General features: G+C 46.9%; 2 protein-coding genes across 5 annotated transcripts; one reads left to right on the forward strand and one right to left on the reverse strand.

Annotated features, from left to right (window-relative positions):
- Positions 1-1,712: 1,712 nt before the first annotated feature.
- On the forward strand, positions 1,713-12,459 carry BCL9 (BCL9 transcription coactivator). The gene is made up of 7 exons (XM_062511439.1): positions 1,713-1,765; positions 3,314-3,630; positions 4,556-4,745; positions 5,210-5,309; positions 5,735-7,964; positions 9,609-9,869; positions 10,923-12,459. Exons 1-7 carry the CDS (start codon positions 1,713-1,715, stop codon positions 12,038-12,040), a joined length of 4,269 nt encoding a protein of 1,422 aa, XP_062367423.1. The 3' UTR covers positions 12,041-12,459.
- A 6,473-nt stretch (positions 12,460-18,932) lies between these two features.
- ACP6 (acid phosphatase 6, lysophosphatidic) lies at positions 18,933-26,847 on the reverse strand. 4 transcript variants are annotated; one of them, XM_062515318.1, is made up of 11 exons: positions 26,557-26,847; positions 25,428-25,430; positions 25,081-25,209; positions 24,857-24,987; positions 24,137-24,216; positions 23,311-23,398; positions 21,781-21,913; positions 20,986-21,080; positions 19,603-19,698; positions 19,226-19,391; positions 18,933-19,111 (listed from the first exon to the last, which is right to left on the reverse strand). In XM_062515318.1, the coding sequence occupies exons 1-11, from the start codon at positions 26,746-26,748 to the stop codon at positions 18,974-18,976; spliced, it is 1,251 nt and encodes a 416-aa protein (XP_062371302.1). In that variant the 5' UTR covers positions 26,749-26,847; the 3' UTR covers positions 18,933-18,973. The 4 variants fall into 4 exon arrangements, with proteins under 4 accessions (XP_062371302.1, XP_062371301.1, XP_062371303.1 ...); XM_062515317.1 differs by lacking the exon at positions 25,428-25,430; XM_062515319.1 differs by lacking the exon at positions 25,428-25,430 and having other exon boundaries at positions 25,081-25,205; positions 26,557-26,628.

Below are 26,847 nucleotides of genomic sequence, written 5' to 3' on the forward strand. Positions count from 1 at the left end.
GGCTTATGAAGGAGATGTCCCTACATTAATAGGTTTGTGCAGCACAGTGGAGGTGAGAATAGGGAGTAGGATGACTTCTCTGGCTTATGAAGGAGATGTGTGGTAGAGAGGAGAATTTTTGGAGGTGTTGCAGAACTTCACACAGCTACTGCAGTGTGGATCACTATCGTATCAAAGCAGAGCAGCGCAAAGTCTAACAGTACAACCTTACAGCTGTACAAATTTGGGGAACTGGAAAACCATGGTGCTCAATACCACATGCTGCTGATAACTCTGCTTGGCCAGAGGTGGTCAGAGAGTGTCCATTTAATCAGTCTTTTAATCCTCTTGTGTCATCAGCACATAAGCCAGGTTTTTTGTTTTGAAATGCAGTTTGAACATTGGTTTCTTCATAGAATTCAAGACACTCCCATCCTAGTATGATTTATTTTGTTTCATTTGGTATGTATAGGAAGAAACTACTTCTTTGGTGCAGAGAAGGAATATCGGGAATATTTACATTTGAATAATATTTAACCAGCAATGCTTAATACATTAACAATAAATCTTGGTTAGATTCTAAATTAAGTGGATGTGCATCTGAGTAGGTGAGATGAACAGGAGAGATTTTGTTGAAACATAAACAAGACAGAAATTTGTTCCAAAATAATTTAGCCCAAAGCACGTAAATAGTAATGTTCAATAGTTTCCACCTCCAGAAACAGCTTTATGTGCCTTATTACCTGCATCATGCATATTGTTTCTTTGTTTCTTAGAAAGAAGCTGAAAAATCAGCTGCTTTTTGTTTTTTGTTTTTTGTTTTTTTTTTTCCCCAAGCCTCAATAATCTGTAGAGTGTTGCTGAGCAAATTTAGATGGGTACTACTCCAGTGCTTTTCTGGCCTTTCTAACAGATATGATGAGTGACTAACCCCTTATGTCTTCAGAGTAATCACACAGAGCACTAGCTTACAGGTGGTCAGGAAGGTATTTTATTTTTCTCCCTTTGTGTAACCCTTAGCACACATCACTGAACATATACCTCGGTGTATTGGACCAAAGAGACAAAATATTTAAGCAGAGTTTATGTTCTTAATATCAGATTATGGCTATTCACAGGGGAATTTTGGATTGCGGAGTCATACTGGGGATTTGTACTTTTGGCTTCCTACTGACTTGCTGTGAGGTGTCTTTAAGTTGAAAATGGATGCAGAATTGAAGTGTTCAGATACAAGGTACCTTCCCTGTTTTGTTGACTCCAGAATGATTTGCTGTGGACAAAGGGAAGATGGCATCACTGCCTGTAAACTGCATGGCCAGCCAAGGCTGCCTCTGGTCTGAAATACACATCTGTCTGAAAGCTCTTCTGTGTCTTCTTGGGAATGGGGGAAGAATTGCCACACATTGCTTCACAGCAGATACATCTGCTTGGGAAGTTCCTCATTGGTTTTCTGTTCTCTCCTTTTGGGGTGGTTTGCAGTGTGCCCTGGAGATGCGAGACTTCCCCTGGGCAGCAGGAGGCACGCATCTAGAGAATGCTGGAGCTGCAGGAGGGAAGTGCCCAGTGCAAAAGCAGCGAGGAGCAAAGAGAAAAAAGGCAAGCAGGCAGCCAGCACTGAGAGAAGCGGGTGGCAGAAAGTGCTTCAGCGCTGCCTCTGGCGGCACGCTCCCCAGAGGAACTTGACGAGAGCCCATCTGCATGTGTGTGAGACTGTGAGCTCAGGATTTCTGTCAATGCATTCCAGTAACCCCAAAGTGAGGAACTCCCCGTCAGGCAACACACAGAGGTAAGGAGAAGAGCCTGCAGTCAGCTGCTGTGGGTTGATGCACATTGCCATCCCTGCTCTGCTGCTGGATTAGCCCAAGGACTGGGGCAATGTGACTTCCTGATCCCTCTGTATTCCCATTGGACCTGCTGAGTACCTGAGCAGTGGCTGCACAATGCTGGTGGTCTCCATGTTTGCAAGGGTCAGGATGAGCTGAAATCTGTTAACCAAGGAGGCATGGATTCTCCATTCCTTGTGGTCTCCTCCTACCAGGTGCCTGGATAGGCTGTAGGAGAGTAAACCTGCTGTTTCTATCTTGTTTTTTTTTTTTCCTTCTTTCTCTTCTAATTATCTATTTCTCACGGGGTAGTTGGACAGCAGAAGGTCTCTCTGTCTCTACTTTCACACAAAATGCTTTCTCCATATTATTGGCTTAAAAAGCCTGGAGACCTGATCAGCTGAGCACTGAGATCCTCTGCATCAGTCGCCTGCCAGTGCAGCAGGTCAGCATTTCTTCTCCACTAATTTGGAAAGGGAAAAATATGAAAGCAAAGCAGTGTCCAGGGATTTAAGGATGGTTCTGATTGACAGCATTCTTGAGTTTGATTATTTACTCCTAGAGGTCATCTGGAGCTTAACTGTATTTCAGAGGGAATGCTTCTGAGTCAGATCCAAAGGAAGGAACAGCTTATGTGAGTCCCACAGTGAGGATGCTAGTAAGCACTGCCTGTTGGAAGTGATAGTGATGATGGGAACACACAATGCAGAAGATCCAATAGCAATGGAGTAAGTGGAGGGTGAGGAGTGAAGGGGTGCCTAATGTCTGTAGAAACTAGAGGAGCAAAATATTTTTAGCATGCAATTTGCTAGACTCCTTTGGCAAATCGAGGAGGATTCATCTGCCCCATTTTGCAGGAGTGTGCTTGGAGATGGTGTCCTTCTCTTTCCTTATTCAGGGGCAGGTTGTAGCTGGTTTAATTATTTTCACGGTCAGAGGTTTGTGTTTCTCTGGCAGCTTGCCCCAATGTATGACGAATGCTGCAGTAATGCTGGGTTTTCCTTGTGCTCCCTGTAGAACTGGATAGGGAGGTGCAAGGGAGGCGGTGTGGGGGGGTCTGCTCTGATCAGAGCTGCAGCATAGTTGGAGGTCCAGGAGAATAGTGAGGGGAACTTTATTGTGCCTTGTTTGTGTACTCTGAGCTGATCTTGGTGTGAGGTGCTTCTCTGTGCACATAGAAACCGTTGTCTTTATTGACAGAAGCACCAGAGGTGGGTCCTCATGTGACAGCAGTTTCTGGGATCTGGCAGGTCTGTGGTTTGCCCTGGTGCCTTCTTGAGCAATGAGATCCCATCTTGGATAATAACCCTTTCAGGGCATGTTCAAAAAAGCACTTGCATGACTCTAAGCTTGCAGGCATTTTTTATTTGTCAGCAATTGTCTTAGCTTGTAAAGGTGACAGTGGTTGTTTCTGCTTCACTCTAATCTGTTCCTACAGGGCTGAATGTATCAAAGGTGTGATTTGTCACTTTTTCCTTTTCTTCCTATTTTGTTTTTTCCTCTCTCCCCAGTAGCCCCAAATCAAAGCAGGAGGTGATGGTCCGTCCCCCTACAGTGATGTCCCCGTCTGGCAACCCTCAGCTGGATTCCAAATTTTCCAACCAAGGCAAACAAGGGGGCTCCACCAGCCAATCCCAGCCCTCTCCCTGTGACCCCAAAAGTGGAGGTCACACCCCCAAAGTACTCCCGGGCCCGGGTGGGAGTATGGGGCTGAAGAATGGGGCTGGAAATGGTGCCAAGGGGAAGGGGAAGAGAGAGAGGAGCATTTCGGCAGACTCCTTTGAACAGAGGGAAGCTGGGACTCCTAATGATGACCCGGAAATCAAAGGTATGCTTGTTAAGGTTCATGTGCAAGTGCAGACAATCAGTCTGAATACTCTGTGAGATGGAGAATTGCTATGCAACTATTAGTGGAACATTTGTTTATCTGGGGTTCTGTAAGCTCCAGCCAATGAAGTCTAAAGGTCTTGAAAGCAGGCGAAGAGGAGACGTTGTCATAGCTGGCATTGGTAAATGTCTTGTTTACACTTGGTTAGAGCCTGGACCTGACTCTGGTGGGAAAGTTCCTTTGTAACTCTTAAACTCCCCCAGAGGATTTAAAAGTACAAATGCAACCTGTTTGTCTTCTTCTGGCCTTTGGCCTTTCAGGAATTGTTCTGTTGTAACTGGGCTTTTAAACAATATGCAGGTCTATTTTGTCAAGACAGATACATAACCTGTAGCACCCTGACTGGTAACACAAGACAGAAAGTTTGGATTCCTGTATTCTGTTCCTGGCTCCCACATTGCCTTTTGTGAGGCAGTGTAAAACCAGACCGCATGTTCAGTTGTCCATTGTTGTTGTCCATTTGCGAGGTCAGCTAGCTAAGGTGGCTGAGCAAAACAAAAAAAAAAAAAAGTGAAGTTTTATGGAAGTGTTTTCTTGAGGCAGACATATTTACCTTTTTTCCTACATAAAAATATAGTTTTTCTGCTTTTTTGTATGGTCATTAGCGAATTCAAAGAGTTCAGTTGTGGGAACTGGCACTTTCCATGGAAAGGGATCCAATTGGAGCTTTCTCCTGGTATTGCTTGAAGGGACACCAAGGCTTTAGAGGAAAGATGTGTGGTGTAATAGAAGAATTGCCGTGAGTGATGCTTGAAGAAGAAGCAGGAAATTTCAGAGGAGAAAAAGCTCTGATCAGTTTTCAGAATTATTTCCAAAGAGATCCCAAGATAGCGATTCCCTTATTTACCCCTTTGTCCCTTTCCAGACTGCAATTCTGCTGATCATGTCAAGTCCCAGGAGTCTCAGCATACACCACACTCCATGACTCCTTCAAATGCTTCAGCCCCAAGGTCTTCCACACCTTCCCATGGTTTGACTGCCACTTTGGAGCCAGCAAGTGGGCAGAAGACTCCATCCAAAGTGGTTTATGTCTTTTCTACTGAGATGGCCAACAAGTAAGTAGGTAGATGCTTGAATGTCTTCTGGGAGCAGGAATTATATTTGTGCTCATATTTTAAGAGATTATCAAGGCCATTTTCTGCATCAAGTAGCAAAAAGTCATTACTTGTTTTGGGGATGCTGAAGGGGTTGTAGTGGACAATGTCCCTCCCATTTTTTTGCTCTGAGAAGTAATTGTTTATTTCTTTGAGGTATGGGGATATTGTTTTTAGTTTGCAAATGCTGGTAGGTACTGTTTTGCAATCCACACAATGAATGGCAGCCAAGATGGCTTAAACTGAGACGTGAACTGCTGAGTTTGTAGATGTAAGCATTTTTCTTTTGCTACGCATCTGGAGTGAAATATGTGTGGTTAAGTCTTTCTTCCTTTTGCCAGCTGAAAGATAGAAAGGAGGCTAGTAAAGAAAAATTGATTCTTAGCTTCAACTGGATATGTACATCTGTCTGTCTGTCTTTGTAGGGCTGCAGAAGCTGTGCTGAAGGGACAGGTGGAAACCATCGTGTCCTTTCATATCCAGAACATCTCAAACAGCAAGGCGGAACGAAACACTGTACCCTTGGTAGGGAATACCTGCATGGGGGTGAGAAGGGGAAATCATAAATGTGCCTGTGTGTGATTCAGAGAGATGGATGATTCTTTACAATCTGAAATAAGTTTTAGGAAGACAGTTGTTGTTCAGACCTTCTGCAAATAAGTGTCTTGGGTCATCCAAAGAAGAGTTAGTCTTGCAGTAGTTGGATAGTATGTTTCCAACCCACTGGTCATGTCGAGCTAGCACATATGAAAGGGGTCCCTGCAGTAATGCCTTAAGCAAAGTAAGGTTTCTGCATTGCCAAGAGGCTGCTGTGTAATTGGTGCATGAAGGCTACCCTTCCCTGCAAATTTTGGGCTGGTGGAATTGAGATTGGACATTTTGTTTGCACTGCTGCTTATGTGACATGGCTGTAAGAAGAGCAAGTGACTGAGCATGGCTTTCTCTTGCAGAACCCCCAGATCACTGCACTTCGGACTGAACCCAAGCCCCTGCCGCAGCCCCAGCCCCCCGCTGCCCAGGACCAGAACCCTCCGCAGAACGCCAAAATGCAGCCGACTCCACCCGTGTCGGCGCCAGTATCCAAACCCACTGGCCCCCCATGTCCCATAGATCAGGACAGTCCCAGTGTGGAAAGCAAAGTCATGTCTGTGGGCAGCCCTGCTAACTCTACCCCATTGCAGACAGAAGGATTTGGGCAGAGTTCAACCCCTAATAATCGAGCAGTTAGCCCAGTTTCCCAAGGTAGCAATAGCTCTGCTGCGGACCCCAAAGGTCCTCCCCAGCAGGGGTCTGGTGGAGACCCATCCAGCTTGGGTGAGAATCCCGATGGACTGTCACAGGAGCAGCTGGAGCACCGAGAGCGCTCGTTGCAGACCCTGAGAGACATCCAGCGCATGCTCTTCCCTGATGAAAAGGAGTTTGCGGGAGGGCAAAGTGGGGGGCCACCCCCAAATGCTGGGGTGCTGGATGGTCCCCAAAAGAAACCCGAAGGGCCGATACAGGCTATGATGGCTCAATCCCAAAGTTTAGGCAAAGGGTCGGGGTCTCGGACAGATGGAGGGGCTCCCTTTGGCCCTCAAGGACACAGGGACATGCCTTTTTCCCCAGATGAAATGGGGCCACCACCAATGAACTCCCAGTCAGGAGCCATAGGCCCAGACCACCTGGACCATATGACTCCTGAGCAGGTGGCCTGGCTCAAGCTGCAGCAGGAGTTTTACGAGGAGAAGAGAAGGAAGCAAGAGCAGGTGGTTGTGCAGCAATGTTCCCTGCAGGACATGATGGTCCACCAGCACGGCCCTCGTGGGGTGGTCCGAGGTCCTCCCCCTCCCTACCAGATGACCCCTGCTGAGGGCTGGGGACCCGGAGGTCCAGAGCCCTTCCCTGAAGGCATGAACATGTCCCACTCTCTGCCCCCCAGGGGCATGGCCCCTCATCCCAATGTGCCCGGGAGCCAGATGCGCCTGCCTGGTTTTGCAGGAATGATGAACCCTGACATGGAAGGCCCCAATATCCCGAATCCCGCCTCACGGCCTGGGCTTTCAGGAGTTAGTTGGCCAGATGATGTGCCAAAAATCCCAGATGGCCGAAACTTCCCTCCTGGTCAGGGTGTCTTCAGTGGCCCTGGCCGAGGGGAGCGGTTCCCCAATCCGCAGGGCCTGCCTGAAGAGCTCTATCAGCAACAGCTGGCTGAGAAACAGATGGGCCTCCCGCCTGGTCTGAACATGGAAGGCATCCGGCCTGGCATGGAGATCAACAGAATGATGCCCTCCCAGAGACACATGGAGCCTGGAAACAACCCCATCTTCCCTCGCATGCCGGTAGAAGGACCAATGAGTCCCTCTAGGGGGGACTTCCCAAAAGGAATACCCCCACAAATGGCTTCTAGCAGGGAGCTGGAGTTTGGGATGGGCCCTGGCAGCATGAAGGGGGACATGGGCATGAATGTCAGCATGGGCTCCAACCCACCCCTGGTCCCTCAGAAGCTGAGGGAGGCAGGAGTTGGGCCAGAAGAGATGATGAAGCTGCGCCCTGGTGTCTCGGAGATGCTCTCCTCTCAGCAGAAAATGGTGCCGCTGCCGTTTGGGGAGCACCCACAGCAGGAGTATGGCATGGGTCCCAGGCCTTTCCTTCCCATGTCTCAGGGCCCAGGAGTTGGTCTCCGGAATCTCAGAGAACAGATGGGGCCTGACCAAAGGACTAACAACCGGCTCAGCCACATGCCGCCACTACCTCTCAATCCCACCAGTAACCCGAATAGCCTCAACACTGCTCCCCCTGCGCAGCGCAGCCTCGGCCGCAAGCCCTTGGATATCTCTGCAGCTGGTCAGGTGCATTCGCCAGGAATCAACCCCCTGAAGTCACCCACGATGCGCCAAGTCCAGTCTCCCATGATGGGATCTCCCTCGGGGAACCTCAAGTCCCCTCAGACGCCCTCCCAGCTGGCAGGAATGCTCGCGGGCCCCACTGCCGCAGCTGCTGCTGCCTCCATTAAATCCCCTCCTGTCTTGGGGTCTGCTGCTGCTTCTCCTGTCCACCTCAAGTCTCCGTCTCTCCCTGCACCTTCTCCTGGATGGACTTCATCTCCAAAGCCTCCTTTGCAGAGCCCTGGGATTCCCCCGAACCATAAGGCGTCTCTAACCATGTCTTCTCCAGCCATGCTGGGGAATGTGGAGTCGGGTGAGTGCCACCTCTGCTAGCCGAATTTGATGCTTTGATTTGTGTTGGTCATCTTAGATGTGCAGCAAAGGGAGGGAGGAGGGCTCCTGTAGGAGGACAAGAGCTGGATGGCCCTTTCCCTATTTGAGGGGGGCTGTGCTGAGGGTCTGGTGGGTGGCTATGCAATTTGAGGGCAAGGGCTTCCCCTCATTCTGTTGTATTTGTGGGTTTGCACGCCGCCTCCCATATATCACTGGTCACTGAGTAAAAGGATGGAGTTGAGAGGTGCGAAATGATGGGGAGAATTGATGTGAGAAATCTCTTCTTGGAGGGGCCTTCTGCTGTTCCTCCATAGCTCGCAGTCATTGTAGCTCGATGGTAAAGATCCCATTGATGTTATTAAAGCACTTTGGTATAAAAGGTTCCTATAAAGACATGCTGGGCAGTTAACCAGCTGTGTATCTAGGCATGGGTCAGCAATGGTTGGTCCTTTCTAGGTTTTCATTGCAGATAGGAAGTTATAATTCAGTTGTTCAGGCCTCAAGCATTTTGGAGCAATCTAACCACCACTGTACGTAACATTTGGCTGCATGCTGAGCCTTGCTGTGCCTGGGACCTCGGGGTCCAGGTGCTGGCACACCTCTGTCCTCATCTTCTGAAAGATCACCCGCCCTTCAGTCCAGGCTTCCACAGCCCGGGGCAGCCCTCTCGCCGGGAAAGTCTCCTGGCTGGGAAAAGAGGAGCCCTTTGCCCAGGTTGCCCTCTAGTGCTGCCGCGGGTAACAGCGGGGACCGGGATGTGCATGTGGGGTCGGCGGCTCGGGAAGGGACCTAAGTGCTTCAGTCTGTGCCTCAGGTAGTGCTTTGACATGCAGCTCTTCCAAAGCACGGATCTTTCAGCATTGCAGGCTTTATATATTCCCTATTCTCCTCTCCTCTTTTGGTTGAGAGGGGCTGAGGAGCGTGCAGTGAATTTTCAGTGAGAGTACAGCATCAGTGTAGCTTTTTTCCTTCACATTGGTCTGGGTGGCATAAAATTAATCCATGGAGAACAAGGAGATTGGAAGTGCAGTTTAAGTTACTTCTAATTTTGTGAGAGCAAAGGATGACATTAAGCTAATAGATGCAGAGAATGATTCTTTCACTGGAATAAGCAGCTAATATCTTTGTATGAAACAAGAAATGCAACGTAAACAGGGAGTTTTACTTGTAGCTCCTGATGTAGCTTATTAAAAATGTGCTCACATGTCTCAGCATAATATCTGCTACAGCTTTCCTTGTGCTGCCTATGGCTTTTTTGATTTTAGATTTTGATTTTTATGGCTAGCTCTGGTACCTGTCTGTCTTCAGTGTACGGAAATTCAGTAGTAAGATTTCAGGACTAAACTGGTAATTCTTCATATGGACTAGTGGAGGCTTAAGATAGTTCTAGTTAGGTGTATTATGCTGTAGGATAACAGATGTTAATCAGCTTGGCCAATAGGCTTATTTTTCTGGTTACCTTTCATAGCCATTGAATGCATTAGTCATATAAAGTCTTGCAATAAAAAAGATTTCTGTTTTTTGAGATTTCTAGGGGAAGAGAGTTTGATTTAAGGAAAACAGTATGAAGGAGAAAAGATTAAATTCTTTCTCTTTTTTCTTTCTTTTTTTTTTTTTCCCTAAGGTGGTCCACCTCCGTCGACAGTCAGCCAGTCTGCTCCTGTGACTCTCCCTGGAAATCTTCCTTCTAGCAGCCCTTACACAATGCCTCCAGAGCCAACCCTCTCCCAGAATCCCCTCTCCATTATGATGTCCAGGATGTCCAAATTTGCCATGCCCAGCTCTACACCGCTCTATCATGATGCTATCAAAACTGTGGCCAGCTCGGATGATGACTCCCCTCCAGCACGCTCCCCAAACTTGCCACCTATGAACAGTGTACCAGGTAAGAAAATCAAAGGAACAAAAGCACAAGTGGTCAGGGTGATTTCATTGAAGCCTTGTCAAATGAAAACACTGAGATAGGGGAAAAAACTTGGGTAATGTGTAGCCATAGGTTGTTTTTGAGGAAGCAGTTGGCAATTCTCTGAAATTCAGAGATGGAAATTCTCCTTGCAACTGTTTTTTTCTGTCCAGAAAGTGTGTGTTCTTCAGAAGGTGTCTAACATGGAGAACACTTGTGTGTGGGAGAGATTTCCCCTCAGGCAGTCTGGAATTATTTGTGTGAATGAAGGTTGCTCGTAGGATTAAGTGTCAGACCTACAATGTGTTATCCAGAGGAAACTTTACTTCTCCTGTCTTAAGGCAAAGCAGTAGAAGCTTCACTGGTTTTGGGGGGTTTGTTTGGTCTTTTTTGGACACTGAATCATCAAAAATACAAAAGTAGGCTGCAGCACCTCCACCCTATTGAATTCATAGCTGGAAAAGGGGATGAGTGAATGTTTGTAATGAATTCTTGGGACAGGTTTATCTGTAGCTTTGCAGTGTTGTTTCACACAGTAATGATCAGAGTGGCTGAATACATCTGGGGGAAGCTGGCTAATTGAAGAAGTTGATAATGGTAACTCATTAACCTCATTGATCAGTGCCTCTTAGTGTTACGAGAGTTACTTGATTTATCTCTGCTGAGTTTCGAAAGGAGTTCCGGTCACTTCCCAGTGGAAAGTGCTGATAATCTGTCACAGACATGTTTGTTACTGCCTGTGTCATCAGACTGCCAGGGAGGTAGTAGAAATATGGTTTGGACCGAAATCCTACTTATGGAGCAGGCTTTAGTCACTGCTTGCTGGGGCAGTGACAGGCTTAGGGAGGTGGCTGTTCAAGTGACATCAAATTTCTGGTTAAAATAATGCTTTTCAGAGCCAGCGGTGATGTCTTTTTTTACTAGCCCTGTTTTTTGGTGTGCGCACGGACTTGGTAACCTTGCAGAAAGCTCTCTCATAGCTTTATGGATTATTACTGGTTGTTGTCTAAATGTGATTCCTTCTTTCTTCCCTAGGAATGGGCATTAATTCTCAGAATCCTCGAATTTCAGGTCCAAACCCAGTGGGTCCAATGCCAACCCTTAGCCCAATGGGAATGACCCAGCCTCTTTCCCATAACAACCAGATGCCCTCTCCAAATGCTATGGGACCCAATATACCTCCTCACGGGGTCCCCGTGGGACCCGGCCTGATGTCACACAACCCAATGATGGGGCATGGTTCCCAGGAGTCTCCAATGGTACCTCAAGGACGCCTGGGCTTCCCGCAGGGGTTCCCTCCCGTACAGTCCCCTCCACAGCAGGTGCCATTTCCACACAATGGGCCCAGCGGTGGACAAGGCAACTTCCCAGCGGGAATGGGCTTCCATGGAGAAGGACCTCTGGGACGTCCTGCCAACCTGCCCCAAAGTTCGACAGATCCAGCACTTTGCAAGACTGGAGGCCCTGGCGGTCCAGACTCCTTCACTGTTCTTGGAAACAACATGCCTTCGGTTTTCACTGATCCAGAGCTGCAGGAGGTGATCCGTCCTGGAGCCACGGGAATACCCGAGTTTGACCTGTCCAGGATTATCCCGTCGGAGAAGCCCAGCCAGACACTACAGTATTTCCCTCGTGGGGAGGTGCCGGGCCGCAAGCAGCCGCAGGGTCCCGGGCCTGGCTTCTCCCACATGCAGGGGATGATAGGAGAGCAGACCCCGAGGATGGGACTAACATTGCCCGGCATGGGTGGCCCTGGGCCGGTGGGAACTCCGGATATCCCCCTTGGCACGGCTCCGTCCATGCCCGGTCACAACCCGATGAGGCCGCCGGCCTTCTTGCAGCAGGGCATGATGGGGCCGCACCACCGCATGATGTCACCAGCACAGCCCGCCATGCCCGGCCAGCCCGCCCTCATGAGCAACCCCGTGGCCGCCGTGGGCATGATCCCGGGCAAGGACCGAGCCCCCGCCGGGCTGTACAGCCACCCGGGCCCCGTGGGGTCACCTGGGATGATGATGTCAATGCAGGGCATGATGGGACCCCAACAAAACATCATGATTCCCCCCCAGATGAGGCCCCGAGGTATGGCTGCTGATGTTGGCATGGGAGGATTTAGCCAAGGCCCTGGAAACCCAGGGAACATGATGTTTTAAGCTGCTACCGTAAGACTGGATGTTCTGATCCTTGTCAAGATGAGATTCTGAGTCCTGAGGGCTTTTTTGGGAGCTTCAGGAGTAAGTTTGGCCATGCAATAGGTGAAAAGAGACCAGAGGACGCTTTGGGAAATCTCGAATGTATGGAATTACCTGAAAAAAAAATATTCATTTTAACAGGTTGTTTTTTTTTTAAGATTTATTTTTTAAAAATTATTTTTGTGGACTTGGGTATCCCGTGACGGCACCTGCTTTGAGAATCTGTAGCTGTATTTTGAGAATTGCCATTTGTCACAAGTTGCACCATTCTCTGTATGTTTACGTCCTTCGGACTGGCTTCTCCCAGGACTCTCGGTTATTTTTGGGGTTTTTTGTGTACTGTACTATATTGTAAAAGGGATTTTAGCAGAGACTTTAGTCTTTGGGGTGAGAGGAGAATGGGATTCTAGGCTGTTTACTTTAGGTGGAGAATCCATCTTCAGAACTTCGGACTATTTTCCTTCAACTCCAATGTATAGAAAAACCAAACTACGACCTCAGAGCAGAGTATTAATGAAAAGCACAAAAAGGAACTTAAGTTCAGTGAGGGGAATCTTTTAAAAGAAATAAATAATAAGTTAAGGACATATTTTTCAAATTATGGCGTGCTGTCCAGCACCTTCTGTCTCTCCCTCCCACTCTTTATTAAATAGGCTTCTCTCTCTCTCCATCCCCTTCTGTCTCCTCCTATGGCAGCTGCAATACATTGTGTTATTTTGAGGAGTAAATCTAGGAGAGCCTCTCCTCACGTGGGGACTCTTCCCACTTTTAGGAAGGGGCTGGACTTGGACACTGTTACATCCTACAGTAGTCTCTCTCACTGTTTCCTATTCTCCTTTTCTTAGAAACCCCAAGTGATTTTATTAATGTGGGAGTGGAACAGACACTAAAAGTTATCCAGGATTTTTTTTTGTGGTTATTTTTTTTTCCTCCCCAGCGTAAAACGTTCTGTGTAACCTCCATTAAATTTGGTACAAAACCACTCGCCAGGGCTGTGGTGTCAGAAAAATAAAATATATTGTTTCTTACAAAAATGAACTGTCTCCTTTATCCAGTCCAGTTGTTTCTGTGTACTTCAAACAGCTGGCCAGATGACTGTTTGCTCTTCCTTTTGATCGCTGCCAGCCTAGAGGCCAGGGGGGGTAAACTTTGACAGCCCCTAAAAGTCTGGTCAATAGGCAACTGTGTGCTCCTTTCAAGGCAATTCTGTTAGCTTAAACCTGAACTGAGCTTGTTTTCCCTTGGAGTGACGTCTTATTTCAGAACACCCGAAGAACAATACTTAGAGACTTTTTCAGTTTGTTGAGGGTCAAGGAACAGATGAAACTTGTCTCTGTCACTTCCTCCTGGAGAGTCTTTGCAGTGCTGCAAGGTACGTGGGTCCAAGCTCCCCCTGAACAGCAGTGTCAGTCTGCCGAGGCACTGGGACTGTGTCCCTCTCTGGGGACTCTGGATTGGGTCAGGTCTCTGACTGCCAGCACTGAAAGCCTCAGACTGAGGAACTTTAATAACAAAGGTGAGAGAGAAATTGTCAGTGAGCAGATTTTTATCAAGACAGCCCTGCTGAGAAAATTGTTGCTTTGCCACAGTCCTCATCGATTGCTTCCTAATCCCCTGTCTTTTCAAACTTGCCTTTTGAGAGGATTTCAGCAAGGAGGTTTTATGGTCTTGCCTATGAGGAGTGAAAGGCTGGATGACAAAACATGGATTGGGAGTTGAGCCCTGCTCCTGGAGAATACCAGCATAAGCCACACACAGATCTGTAGGTCAGGGCTCTGTGGCTGGCTGCTCTCTGGTCCCCCAGCACTATATAAGGAGTGTGTTATCTCTTCTTCCTTCCACTTACTGCTACTTAATGATTTCAATGAGTAGTTTCCTCAGAGGCCTGGCCTGTAGTGTGAAAATTCATCTGGAGAATGAGTATTTTTAACATGCTTGTGTTGTGAGAATTTTTCAGAGTTAACTGATCCTTAACAGGTGGAAGAAGAATTCCTCTTGGTAGCTGATTTACTAAACTTTTGTTGCTGGTGTTATAAAATGAGCGAAGCCATGCGCTCTTGGAGGTACATAAGCCTCAGAGCCTTCTGTCGTCTGCTTCCAAATTCACCTTTGTGCTGTCATGCAAATTTACGATGATTTTGGGTGAGAATTACTCTTTTGACAAAGTGTAGGATGTCTGTTGTGGTGCTTCCCTCTGACAAGACAGGCAGCGTGAAGTGCGGGCTTGTCAAGATTTTAAAAGAGCTGACAATGACACAGTAAGTGTTATTTCTGCAGAGCGGAATTACCTCTTCTTTAAGTGGTTGCACAGCTCCCTTTTGAGGACCTTGCACGGGAATTGTTACAATGCAACCATATTAAGTGTTGCCATTTCTGCCATCACTCCGGATTGTTTTTACCATGTTGAACAAAGCAAAGTTCTTGATCGACACAGAAATGAGCCGCAGGTTTTGGGATTTCTTTAAAACTGTCTTAGTGCCTCCTATGCCTGTTTAAATTTTGCATAGCAAAGGATTTGAGGTGGCTGTGACTTATTCTAGGAAAATTAGCTTAGGGAATTCACTGTTTCAAAGCCACTGAACAGCGAGAGGATACATTTTAAACATGCTGTATAATATCTTTAATTATACAGCATGTATACTGTGTCTGCCTAACTTCTGATGCTGGCATTTGGTATCTTAATGAGATTTTTTTTTCCTACGGGAAGTGCAGAAGATGTGGATTCTCCTGAGTCCACATAGGTGCACTTAATCTCAGTGTTTGCACTAGCAGATGGACAAGAGTTGCTAAGATCTTAGCTGGCTCCGGTTGTGAGAATGACTTCGTAGATGTGCTTAGATGAACTTGTTTTGCTCTGATTCTGCTTCTTCCCTTTTTGCTTTGCAAATGGAAAAGCTTTCTAGCTGTCAGCCTTGCAGATTCACCTAAGGATCTGTAAGTCAGGCTCTGTTCCCTCCTGCTTATCAATAGTAACTGTGACTCAGCTTTGGTAGTCATGGTACAGTTGAAGATGGAAAGTGGATTGCCATTTTTAGTTTTCTTCCCCTCCCCACCCCCTTTTTTTAAGTTTTCAAATCATCCTCCTCCACCTTTGTTTGAAAGAATGAAATAGACTTTATTCATACATGCTTGGTTGCTCTTCCTCTCTAGTAACATGGGAGGAAACAGCCTGCTGTTCAAATTATCTCATCCCAGATGGCTGCGCAGCCGGAGTGTGGAGAGACTTAAAAGGTAAACCCAGCAGATGGTGAACTTCTGAAACGCGAAGTAATGTGCCTGCTAAATCAAAAGTTTAAAATATTTGAAATCTGTTTGTTTTAAATTAGTAGACTTGCACTCAGGTCATCTGTGAAGTACATTGGCAATTTTAAGCACCGTCCAAATAAACCCAAGATTTGTACCTGTATCATTTGGCTAGCTAAACTGCCAAAGGAGATGACAGCAAGCAGCCAGCCTTAGGAGTTTACTCCTGACATCCTTGGGGTGTCTAATGGATCACATTTTGAAAGACAGACCTGTGTGTGGAGATCTGATCTGCATCAGTTGTGGCTGGGATTTGAATGCTTCTGCTACAATACATGTGTCCTGACGCAGAGTAGATGTGGGTGCCCAAATCTTCCTGAGGATAAGTTGAAACACAGAATTTTTTGTTCCCCCAGTGTTGGGACTATTACAAATGTGGTATATACAGGGCTTAATTTTGTGGTGCTTTGTGTGCTCTTTGCTATGCTGGTTTTCACTCAGGTGGCAGGACAGGCTACATCTTATTGGTTGTGTTCCTTCTGCACATACGATGGTGAATGCTTTCCTTGTGCAGCCTTGCCTTTTCAGCTTGCTGGCTGAAACCTGTTCCCTGATGTGACAGTTCTCAAGGAAAAATGATCCTTGTTTGATATAGGCCTGTATTTACTAAAATGTACTCCACTTTGTCAATTGGTAATAATTCTTAACCTAAAAGTAGTTAATGACATAGGAAAAAAGGTGATGCTGTTCTGTTTGGGATATTGGGAAATTGTTATTTCTGGGAATTTTTATTCCACACTCTCAGAAATGCCTCAGCTCTTCTGTGCTGTGTTTGCAATACAGTAGCTCCCACTTACCTGTGTCCTTTAGTATTAAAACTCTTCTTCTGTCCAACCAATCCTCTTCTGAAATGATCATTTACATTAGTTGTGGTCAGAAATAACTCCTCCTTCATCCTTTGGGCCACAGCTACCATGGAAGTGCTTAGTGGGATGGACCATTGTGCGGCCCAACCACTGGGGGGAAGGACAAGGCTAGAAGGAGGGCAAAGGGGCCCTGCAGAAACTCTACAAGAGACAGTGAAATAACCTGTTCCCAGTGGGGTGTCTTGCTCCAAGCCACTGCAAAGAAGGTAGCCTGCTTTTCTGAGGTCTTATGCTGTTACTGAAATTTGTGTTACCCTGCCTAGAGTGATAGGAGGATCTTAATTGTGCAAAAGCAGTGCCCTTTAACAGTCCTACCTGCTCTTGAACAACTTGAACTGCTGAGTGCTCTGGCTTGTGGCTGCGTTGCAATTTTTAACCTGGCTGCTGGTCAGTTTTGTTGGGGATGCTCCTAGTTATTGTTTAAGAGTGTGTATGCGAATTCCCCCTTTGTATGGCCAAAACTCCTGATGTCTTTCTCCATGCAGTCCATGCCTCGCAAATAACTTGCAGTCCTAGACCTAATATTTTTATCAGTGTTCCCCAAATACTTGAAACTGTGTATAAGAGAGAGCTTGATTAGAGCAGAACACACTGTTCTTAATCAGGGGTAGGCATTGATTTTTATATAGTGGCATTATGGCTTTAGGCTGTATAAAAACTTGATAGAAAATAACAATGTTTTGTTTGGTTTTTTTTGACAGCTTCTGGTAGCAGTTCAGTGAGACCTGCAGCCATGTATTTAGTATTCTAACTGTTCTGCTCACTGTGCCTGGTGTCAACATGTGATTGTGGTGGGGGCAGGCTAATGAAAGACTAGAGGTAAATCCAGCCCATTCTTCTCAGGGAAAAGGTGCTGTGGTGCCTCCATCACCTATCTGTCAATGACTTACATTAAGTGAATTTTTCACAAAACGAGAAGAGGTGACACAGAACCTAAATTGCAGGGCCATTTTAATAAATGGTCTCCCTATTTTAACCTCTGCCTATCCCAAAGAAAGTAGAAACTATGTTTTATTTACTTACTGAAATGTGGAGATATTTTTCAATGAAATAGTGAGTGAGATGGAGTGCACCCTCAGCAGGTTTGCAGAGGACATTAAGTCAAGTGGTGCCATTGACACAAGAGAAGGACCTGGACAAACTTGAAGTGAGTCTGTGAGAGCTTAGTGAGGTTCAATTCAACAACTCCCACACATGGTGCTGCAGGGTCAGAGGAATCCCAGACATGAGACCAGTCTGGGAGAACTCACTGAGAGCAGCCCTGTGGAGAAGCACTTGGGAATTGTGGTAGATGAAAGGCTGGACATGAGCCAGCACCGTGTGCTCACAGCCCAAAAAGCCAACCATGTTCTGGGCTGCATCCAAAGCCCTGTGGGTAGCAGGTCAAGGGAAGGGATTCTGCCCCTCTGCTCTGGTGAGACCCCACTGCAGTTCTGCATTCAGCTCTGGGATACTCAGCACAAGTAAGATGTGGACCTGTAAAAATCAGTTCAGAGGGACTGGAAAACTGCTATGAAAACAGGCTGTGAGGGTTGGGGGTGCTAAGCCTGGAAAAGAGAAGGGTCCAGAAGGACTTTAGAACAGCCTTCTAGTGCCTAATGGGGGCTTATAAGAAAGGGAGAATGACTTTTTACATGGGCAGACAGTGACAGGGCAAGGGAGAACAGCTTTAAACTAAAGAGGAGAAATTTAGTTAAATTCTTTACAGTGAGAGTGAGGCCCTGGCACAGATTGCTCAGAGAAGCTGTAGATGCCTCATCCCTGAAAGTGTTCAAGGCCAGGTAGGATGGATCATTAAGCTGCTCAGGTGGATGGCATCCCTGCCTATGGCAGGGGGTTGGGACTATAGGATCTTTAAGATCCCTTCCAACCCAAACCATCCTGTAATTCTATGACTTTGGCAACATTTGGATGCCTAGCACTGTCTTACAGGAAAAACTGTCATCTTAGCCAGAAGTACTGCTGTGGGCTAGTGCTGTATTCCTCTTTCAGCAAGTGCAAAACAGATCACTGCTGCCCAAAGCTGGCAGCAGCTCCCCAGACTTTCTTGTTTAAAGCACATTAAGCAGAGTTCACCAAGATTGTGTGTTCATGTACTTGGCCCACTGTGGTTGTTCTGCATGTTCATGTCAGAATTTCCATAATGAGAGGAGTGCAGGGAAGAGGTCTGGAGGCTTTCTTTTGGAAATGTTTTATGTGCACAAAAATGTCCTCAATAAGGTGGGGTAGCTAAATGCTATGCAATTAGGGAGGTTCATCTGTCTGCAAAGAGCAGCCCTCCAACGTGCCAAAGAAAGGGTAAGGCACAATGACTTCTGAAGTTTACCAAACATAAAATCAATGTTACGTCAAAGCTTTCAAGTCTGGGAGCACAGAGCAAGCTGGGCTTCATCCTACAGTCCCAGCATATGAGGAAGAGGCATGTTTTGTCTAGTATTCCTCAAGCAGATGGGCAATTTAAAATAATCTCTTCTTGCCCTTGCTGTTTTTAGCCTCTCCCTGCTTTTGTGTGGTCACCTCAGAAGTAAACTTGAGCCATTCTGTCACGTGGCTTCTTTCAGCTTGATGCTAACAGTGTCAAGTGACACTGTGCCACCCTGTGTCTGGCATGAAAATATCCCCTCATCTAAAATACGTTTGGAATAGAGAATGGTGGCAAGGACATAAAGAAAAGTAGTCAAAGATTGTGACAATAAACTAATTTTAATTTAAGACAGCTTAATCATTAGTTAGTTTTCTGATTCCTGTCCATTTTGGAACACAGGTTATTGTACTCCTCTGGAGTGACCGAGTACTGTGAAAGAACTTCCAGAAATTCTTCAAGTGGGCAGAGACCTGCTTTACAGCCTTTCACCACTTGTTCCTGCAAGGCAAAGAGAAAGAATCACACATATTATGCACTGTCAAAGCCCTTTTCTGCTGCATGGTGAAACCACAAGCCCAAGATTTGTAGGAGGGGCTTCCCATGGGATCTCACCTCTCCCTGGTAAGACACTCGCACAAACCACTTCTTGGAGTGCCGGTGCTGATGCAGTTCCAGGGTCACATCAGCAGCGTAAGGTGGCCACTTGTGATCAAAGGTGCCCAGTGCCAGCAGGAGAGGAATAAGAGTGGAGTCATGAGAAGCGTAGAGGTAGAGCTTTCTGGAAAAAAAAAACAAACAAGGGAAAAGGAAAAAAAACAGACCTGGAATGTCAGCTGTGATCCTCCATGGATAGGCAGTAGCAATCATGCTTTTTCCAGAAGGTGAGCACTCCTTTTTATACCACACATTCAATGCCTTTCTGAACCAGTTTTTCACAGTGACATCAAGTTAGAATTTATAATGATTAGATGAAGAGTTCTGTGCAGTACCTGGCCTTTTCAGCTGGATTTGAGGGATTTACTGCTGCTTTAATGTTCTCCTGTAAGGTATTCAACAAGAGACCAATATTCATCTGAAGAACTTCTCTGGAAAAGAAGCAGAAATAAATTTACTAGTTTTACAACTTTCACACAATTATACAAGAAAACTTGAGTACCTGCTCTTCTCTTATGGTTTGATAATCTGCATTGAGCATAGCTATGAACAATTAAATGCAATTAATATGGCCAGTTTTTAGTTCAGCTCGTGTGCAGTCACCACTCTAATGTGACTGCAGAATGGGAGGGGAGAGGTGTTTAAGAAGCAGTCTCATGAAGTGTGGCCATGTAAATGGCAATCTGGAAACTCTTTGATTATTTTCTAGGCTATTCTGTTTCCCTGACATGGTTTTTGAGTGCATGGGTTTCAGCTAGGGAAGATGACTGCTGCAAAACAGCAGCTGAAGTGCTTGGGGTCTTTCGTGAGGAGGGGCAGGATTCAAGAAAATGGTTGCTATATTTAACAAGTAGTTTTTATCCTCTTATTAAACAAAGATACGATCTTTATACAATATCTGGTGGGAAGAAACTCCTTCTGCCTAATGAATACATCAGTGGAAATGGAAGATGAGTGTGACTAACTCTCTTGGATGTTGTGGCAATGGGGTAAATCAGTCTTTCACAACCTGAGATCTCTAATACGTGGTAAAGACAGTCCTATACTATCACCTGAGAAGAGCTGGTGAATGTGGCAGTTGCAAAGGAATCTAAAAGGAAAATGACTGCTAGGCTATCAACTCAGCCAGCCTTTACAAACAACTGTGGAGGAGGTAATTAGCTGCACGTAGCAGCAGATTTCCTTTGCAAGTAGTTACATATGTGCAGGACCTGACATCACTTTTTCTGCTAGTGCCAGCACTTCTCAGCCCAGCTGTGCAGGTGCTATCCCTGGGATAAGCTTCCCAGGCTGGAATTTGGACTGTACTTGTGCAACTGCAAGGGCAGCCTCAGGGCATGGGCTGGGAGCATCTTTTCTTTTGCTTTTGCCACTGGTTCACTTAAAACCCCTGTGACAACTGGGCCTTCACTGCCTAGCTCAGTGGCTTACTGCCGCTCTTGGGAGATCACCCTCTCTCTCCATGAGGATCAACATAACAGTGTGCAAGCCCACATCCTGGTCTCCTCAGTGTGCACTCCTTTTTCCTAGCTCACAGTACTGACTCAAGGCATTGAACTTCACACTGAGACGGCTGAGGCACAAACCTCATGAGTGGGCTCTGGTGGGGGAATGCAGCAGATGGGAAAGCATTTCTGTCTGCTGAAGGAAGCTGGCTTAGCACATCCATCCTGGGTAAGACAGCCCCTGAGGCCAGAGGCATGGACACAGGCAATCACCTGTCTTCCAGAAGGAAAAGCATGGTGTCAACAGATCGGCGCTCCACTGTCTGCTGGAAGCTCTTCAGCACAGGGCAGCTTGGCATATTGTGCACCTGGAATGAGGAGATGCAGCAGAGTGGTAGGGTCTGACCCCTTCTGAACCCAGCCTGAAGACACATGGATGGCTGCCCACAGAAAACAGCTGCTCCTGTCTCACTATTTGTACTACGATACTCAGGTGAGGATTTTTAGGATGGTTTTAAACATGCAGACTTGCTCTGTGTACCAAAAGGATGGATGTTTGTTCTTTAGGATACAATTCTATGGAGAGTGTGACACATTGAGCCATTCAGCCAACAGACCAGTTATCATTAGCTCCAGCAAAAAAGATATACTAAGGAGGGGTAGAAATGTGCCCAACTTCCTTCCCACAGCAGAAGCAGTCTGGCTCGCAGGTAGTGTGCTGGAACTGGGATTAAGATGACTGTTAGGTGCTGAGCACCAAAAAAGAGAAAGCACTTTGTAATGGGTAAGCAAGGCCCAATGCCTCTCTTATCTCTACATTACACTTGAAAAAAAATACTGGATTTCAAGGTAAGAACAAAAATACTGGAGACAAGTCTTCATCCATCCTATGGCAAGGCTGACCCTACATTTTGCTTTTTCAAAAGGCCATGCTATTTCTGTAAGCATTCTGGGTTACACAAAGGTACTGGAGTGCACATCTGTGGGTGTTGGCACTGTGATTTCCTCCATGTGCGTGGTACGGGGATGTTTTTTTCTGTGACAGTGCAACAGAACAGCTCAGCTCACCTGCTCAGCAAAAATGTTATCGAGGAGGACAAAAAAATCCACAGATTCATCATCATCAATACCCATCCTCTTCTTAATTTTTTTCAAGTCATCTGAGATACCCAGCTGATGTTTAGCATTCTCCGACCTATCCCTGTAAAGAAATTAAGAAAACCAAAAATTTTTCATACACCAGGCTGTCTTTTTTTTTTTTTTTCTCATCACCCAGCCCAGTGGAGTTGTCCCACATCAGTGAGGGGCAGAAGAGAAGCACTGCAGCATACTGAGGGTTTCCTGATGTTTGGAGTCTGAGCTGCAGAAAGGATGGATGCTATATCCAGATTTCAAGGATCGGAACTGGCTCTCTGCTGTCACAAAGGCAGGAGGAAAAATTAAGATGAGATGTGAACACCCCAGAAGTGCTTCCCATAAGCAAGGGCTGTGTATCAGCTGACAGATCTGGTCATACTGGAACAGTACAGGTCTATGTCTTCAGGGAGTAGCCTGATAGCTGTATGGTGTGGGAAATGGGAAACACCTAGATACTCACTTGTATCTTAAATCCACTTTTGCTTTGTTAGAAGCCATTTGCATCTTTATGCTGCTTTAAAAATTTTAGCTGAGAATATCCATGCTGGCCACATACTCCCTAGGTAACCTGCAAGCTGAGGCAGTGCTTAGTGCAGCTTAAAACGTCTACCTTGATATGGTCACAAAAGGTGCAGCTGGTGGGCAGAGTGGGGCAGGGAGCAGCAGACCCTGCAGTTTAGTCCTTTTTTGGACAGGTGATGTTAATCAAGGAGGCTGAATATGCTGCTTCTAGGGGCTGTCACCTCACCACTATCTAGACCAATCCTTTGACTGCATTGCACAGTGGTCAAGTATGTTACAGTGACCTTTTCCAAGTGAGTTCTGACAGCTCCTGAATTTTGGACAAAAGTATGCTAATGTACAATCTAGCTAAACTGTAATATATCTGCCTCTTTTTCATTTTCCACCCTGTGCCCAGGTCTGGCACAGGCATTTCAGAGTACTTGACTCCACAAACATGAGTGTTCTATGTAGGATCTTCCTTAATTCACTTCATTAGTCTTCATTAAATGTGTAAAGGCTGAGTATATTTCAGTTTCTTCGAGGTACGAATGTGACGGGAATGTTGAAATAACCCCCAAACCAGAAGCTGAATATGAAAAGGAGGCCCAATATGTTCACACTTGAAAGGCTTGTTAAGGGATGTAGATGACATTAATTCTGCCCTGCAGCAATGCCACAGACTAGCTGTACATTAGCTAGTAATGAGTGTTTGCTAGACACAGACTAAATTAAACTGGTCTTTCAAGGAAAGGTCTCTATTTTATTTTCTTCTGCTGCCACTGCCTGGTGTATAATTCCACTTACCAAGTATTTTATACAACTAGCTAACCATTCACAAAAAACAGTAAGTGGTAGGGAAAGAAATTGGGTAATGGGAAGAAATTGTGCTGTTGTAAATTGCTACTGCTGAAATGAAACAGCAGTGAAATCATACAGGGAGATATTGCTGGCAATTACCTGGTCAAGCATTTCAGGCGCTGGCAGTTGTGGTAATTGGGGTAGAGTATTTCAGAGCTTGCTTCATCAGTGACAATGACAACAGATCCTGTGGATCAAGAAGGAAGTTTCTGTGATCAGGAGTGCATCTGTGTTTCTTTAGTTTCTTTAGACTGCTTTATGATCACTCCCACAGTCTTTGTGCTCAAGTCCAGTGTTATCAACTAGCAATTCCCCCCGAGCTATCACCTGCAACACAAGCCACTGTACTTGTTTCTGTGCCTTTATTTCCACAGGGATGCTTGCTGTGCACCTTGTAATGCTTCCCAGTTGTGTGTTCATTTTTCTTAGTGCCAAAAATTAGTCTCTTGTGTTGTGAAGTGTAAGGAGCTCTGGCAAGTCACTTCTACTTGTTAGTGGAACTGAATATGGAAGAAGCAGATGTGAGATCTTTAAAATGCAGAGCATATTTGTAGAACGTACAAGTAGACACCAACTGCATGATACAGGTGAAAGTTACTCCAGATACTGAAGGTGTATCCAAAATACTTGACTTTCCCTGAGAAACCTTTTTCAGATGTGTGCACTTTTTGCCTTCTTGATTTTGAAGAGGGTTAATACTAACCTTAGCAGGTCTAAAAGAGCAGCAGAAAGATACACAAAGAGAGGGAACAAGTGACAAGCTGGTAAAGAATCTACAGGACCAAGAGAATTGCGGAAGGGAGCCAAGTGCAAAGAACCAAGGAAGAAGTAACAACTAGGAGCCAGAGAGAAGTTAGGATGCAGAAGGTGTGTGCATCTAGGGAAGACTAAGCAAGGAAAGGCACTACACAGAAGTCTCCCCAACCTTCTTTATGCTGTTGGTACAGCCCAGCTAGCAGGCACCGTGTGGATTCCAGATTCCGGAAAATATTAGTGGAACGGATGCTGAAAGAGAGAAAGCAGTTTGTGAGGTAGCACTTTGTCCTTTACGTTAACATGGCTGCAGCCGGGGAGGTCTTGCTGGAACTGAGGGTTCTGCTACCACTGTGGCTTTGGAAATCTGTAGTGGGACTCATCTTTTGTCACTATAGATATATCAGGTAGATGTCTATAATCTGAACTGCCCTTTAACTGCATGTCAGAGATAGTGGAAATAACAAACTGGCACTTCACTGGTGTGATTTTTTTTGTCTCATGCTAAGCCAGATGCTCTCAGCATTACTGATGTGAGCAGGGGTTGCTTCATCTCTGAACTTCAGCTGCTTAGAGTAAGTTAAAGTGTGCTCCAGAAATGCCCATTTCTCTTCGCTCACTACAAAAGTGCATAGAAGAGCACTGTCTCAGCCCAGGTGAGAAGAATTTGTCCCTGGCATCACTCTCAGGACTGCTGGGCAATTGGATGCTTTGTGTCACGAGCGAGTTCTAGTGCCAGGCTCTGCAGGCTGAGCAAAGATGAAGGCCCAGGGGCCAGGCAGCTTGCTGCAGGATGGAGAAGGATATGCTAGCCAAAGTTTCCCTAGCACAAGGCTACTTGTTAAGAGGCAGGAAGAAAAGGGCAAGTCCAGGAGGGAACTCAGAGACTCACAAGACCTCAGCAGGCTTAAATGTTGGTGAAAGAAACTTGACTTCTTCCATATAGTTTCTCCTCAGCCTTTCCCCCAGGGCGTATGTCTGCTGCATCCCCACTTCTGTCAGCTGTCCTGCTATTACACCACCCTAAGAGCAAAGAAAAGGAGAGGTCTCCAGTGGACCATGGAAATAAAAAAGCCTACAGAGGAAAGAGGAACCCACCAGGAAATGCAACGTAACCTTAAATACAGTCTTTCTGTATCCCTCATCCAAGGGTGAGGGGGGTTGAGGTCCTCCATTTAGGTCTGTCACCACGTAATCAAACTTAGTCTTAGGAGGTACATCTAAAATAGTGGGATGCCATTCTACCTGTTTCAAAACAAACAAACAAACAAACAGTGTTTCAGTGGAAAACTTTCAAGGGCATCAAACCAAGGATTTTTAAGAGCATTAAACTAAAGCTGGAGTATTACTGTGTGCTGCCTTGCCAACAACACAACACGGAGACAAAAGCATCTCTTTACACAGCTCATAGAGAAATAAGAGCTCTCTGGATTCGCAGATCTGATGTGCAGGAAATGCAGTACTTGCTTTCTTCCCCTTACAGGAGAAGAATCTGTAGGAAATCACAATTTCTACTGCTTGTTACACATTGAAAAACTGCTGAGCTAATCCCTGCTGGCTCCCCAGGCCTCCTCGGTCGAAGCTGGGGGAGCTGCATCACTTGTGGTACCACTGAGGTGAGAACCACACCTTTACTGAGCACCTGTTGTGAAGTGCAGAACTTGGCCTTGGAGTAAAGCCCTGGGATGCCCATCCCTGCATCCTGCCCCTGAGTTGCAGCATTTGTTCCCTCTGCTGTCACCTGTCCCACTAATGTGCTATCGCTGTTCCACTTTGAAGAATCACAGAATTAATTAGGTTGGAAAAGACCTCTGAGATCATCAAGTCCAATCTGTGGCTGAACACCACTGCATCAACCAGGCCACCATGCCGCCTCCAGGGATGGTGACTCCTTCCGAGCAGCCCATTCCAATGGGTCTAATCCCCCTCTTGTGAAGAAATTCCTCCTAATATCCAACCTGAACCTCCTGTGCCACAGATTAAAGACTGTCTCCTCTCATCCTGCTACTTCTTCTCTGGAAGAAAAGCCTGACTCATACTGGCTACTACCTCCCTTCAAGAAGTTGTAGAGAGCGATATGGTCACCCCTGAGCTTCCTCTTTTCCAGACAAAAAAACCCCAGCTACTAATACTTGTGCTCCTGACCTTTCCCCAGGTCCACGGCCTGCATCTCACTGTCCTTCTTGAACTGACGGACCCAGACCGGGACATGGATGATCCCTGCTCTGCTCCAGCTGGCCACACTATTGGTGGTCCAGGCCAGGATGCCACTGGCCTCCTTGGCCACCCAGGCACACTCTGGCTCGCGTTCAGTCGCTGTCAAGCAGCACCCCCAGGCCTTTTTCCACTGGGCAGCTTTCCAGCCACTCTCACCCAAGCCTATAGCGCAGCATGGGGTGCAAGCTCCCCGATTTCCACATTTTCCCCCTCAGACACTATTCTCGGTATCGCTTCGGGAAGGCGAACAAACGCCAAACCACCAGGCTGCGGGGAGCAAGGCAGGAGCTCAGCAGCGGGCTCGGGGCACCACCCCCCTCCCGTCCCGTCCCGTCCCGTCCCCTCCCGTCCTGTCCCGTCCCACCCCGAGCTCACCGGCGCTGTCCCCGGGATCGGCCGCAGCGGGGTGCGCGCCCCGTGCCGGAACACGACCTGCACCAGCCTCAGCTCCAGATCCCGGCGCCGCCCGCCCTCGCCGCGGTCCCGCCCTGCCGCCGCCTCCGCCCGCCGCCGCTGTGTCCAGGCGGCCAGGCCGCCCAGCACCCACAGCCGGACCCCCCAGCCCATGGCGGCCCCGCCGGCCCGGCCCGGCCGCGCCGCGGGGAACAGTGGGAAGCGCAGTCCGCGGCTGGAGCCCCGCCTGGAAGCGGGCAGGGACGAGGAGCA

Source organism: Cinclus cinclus, chromosome 2, assembly GCF_963662255.1.
Source record: "Cinclus cinclus chromosome 2, bCinCin1.1, whole genome shotgun sequence".
Classification (NCBI taxonomy): domain Eukaryota; kingdom Metazoa; phylum Chordata; class Aves; order Passeriformes; family Cinclidae; genus Cinclus; species Cinclus cinclus.

Excerpts from the sequence above, each read along its gene's own strand:
- BCL9 (XM_062511439.1), top strand. The coding sequence starts at position 1,713 with ATGCATTCCAGTAACCCCAAAGTGAGGAACTCCCCGTCAGGCAACACA. Across the intron at positions 3,631-4,555 it reads TGATGACCCGGAAATCAAAG|ACTGCAATTCTGCTGATCAT; the intron begins GTATGCTTGTTA and ends GTCCCTTTCCAG. Across the intron at positions 4,746-5,209 it reads TCTACTGAGATGGCCAACAA|GGCTGCAGAAGCTGTGCTGA; the intron begins GTAAGTAGGTAG and ends CTGTCTTTGTAG.
- ACP6 (XM_062515318.1), bottom strand. The coding sequence starts at position 26,748 with ATGGGCTGGGGGGTCCGGCTGTGGGTGCTGGGCGGCCTGGCCGCCTGG. Across the intron at positions 24,217-24,856 it reads TTTAAGCCTGCTGAGGTCTT|CATCCGTTCCACTAATATTT; the intron begins GTGAGTCTCTGA and ends TCTCTCTTTCAG. Across the intron at positions 21,081-21,780 it reads ATAACATTTTTGCTGAGCAG|GTGCACAATATGCCAAGCTG; the intron begins GTGAGCTGAGCT and ends TCCTCATTCCAG.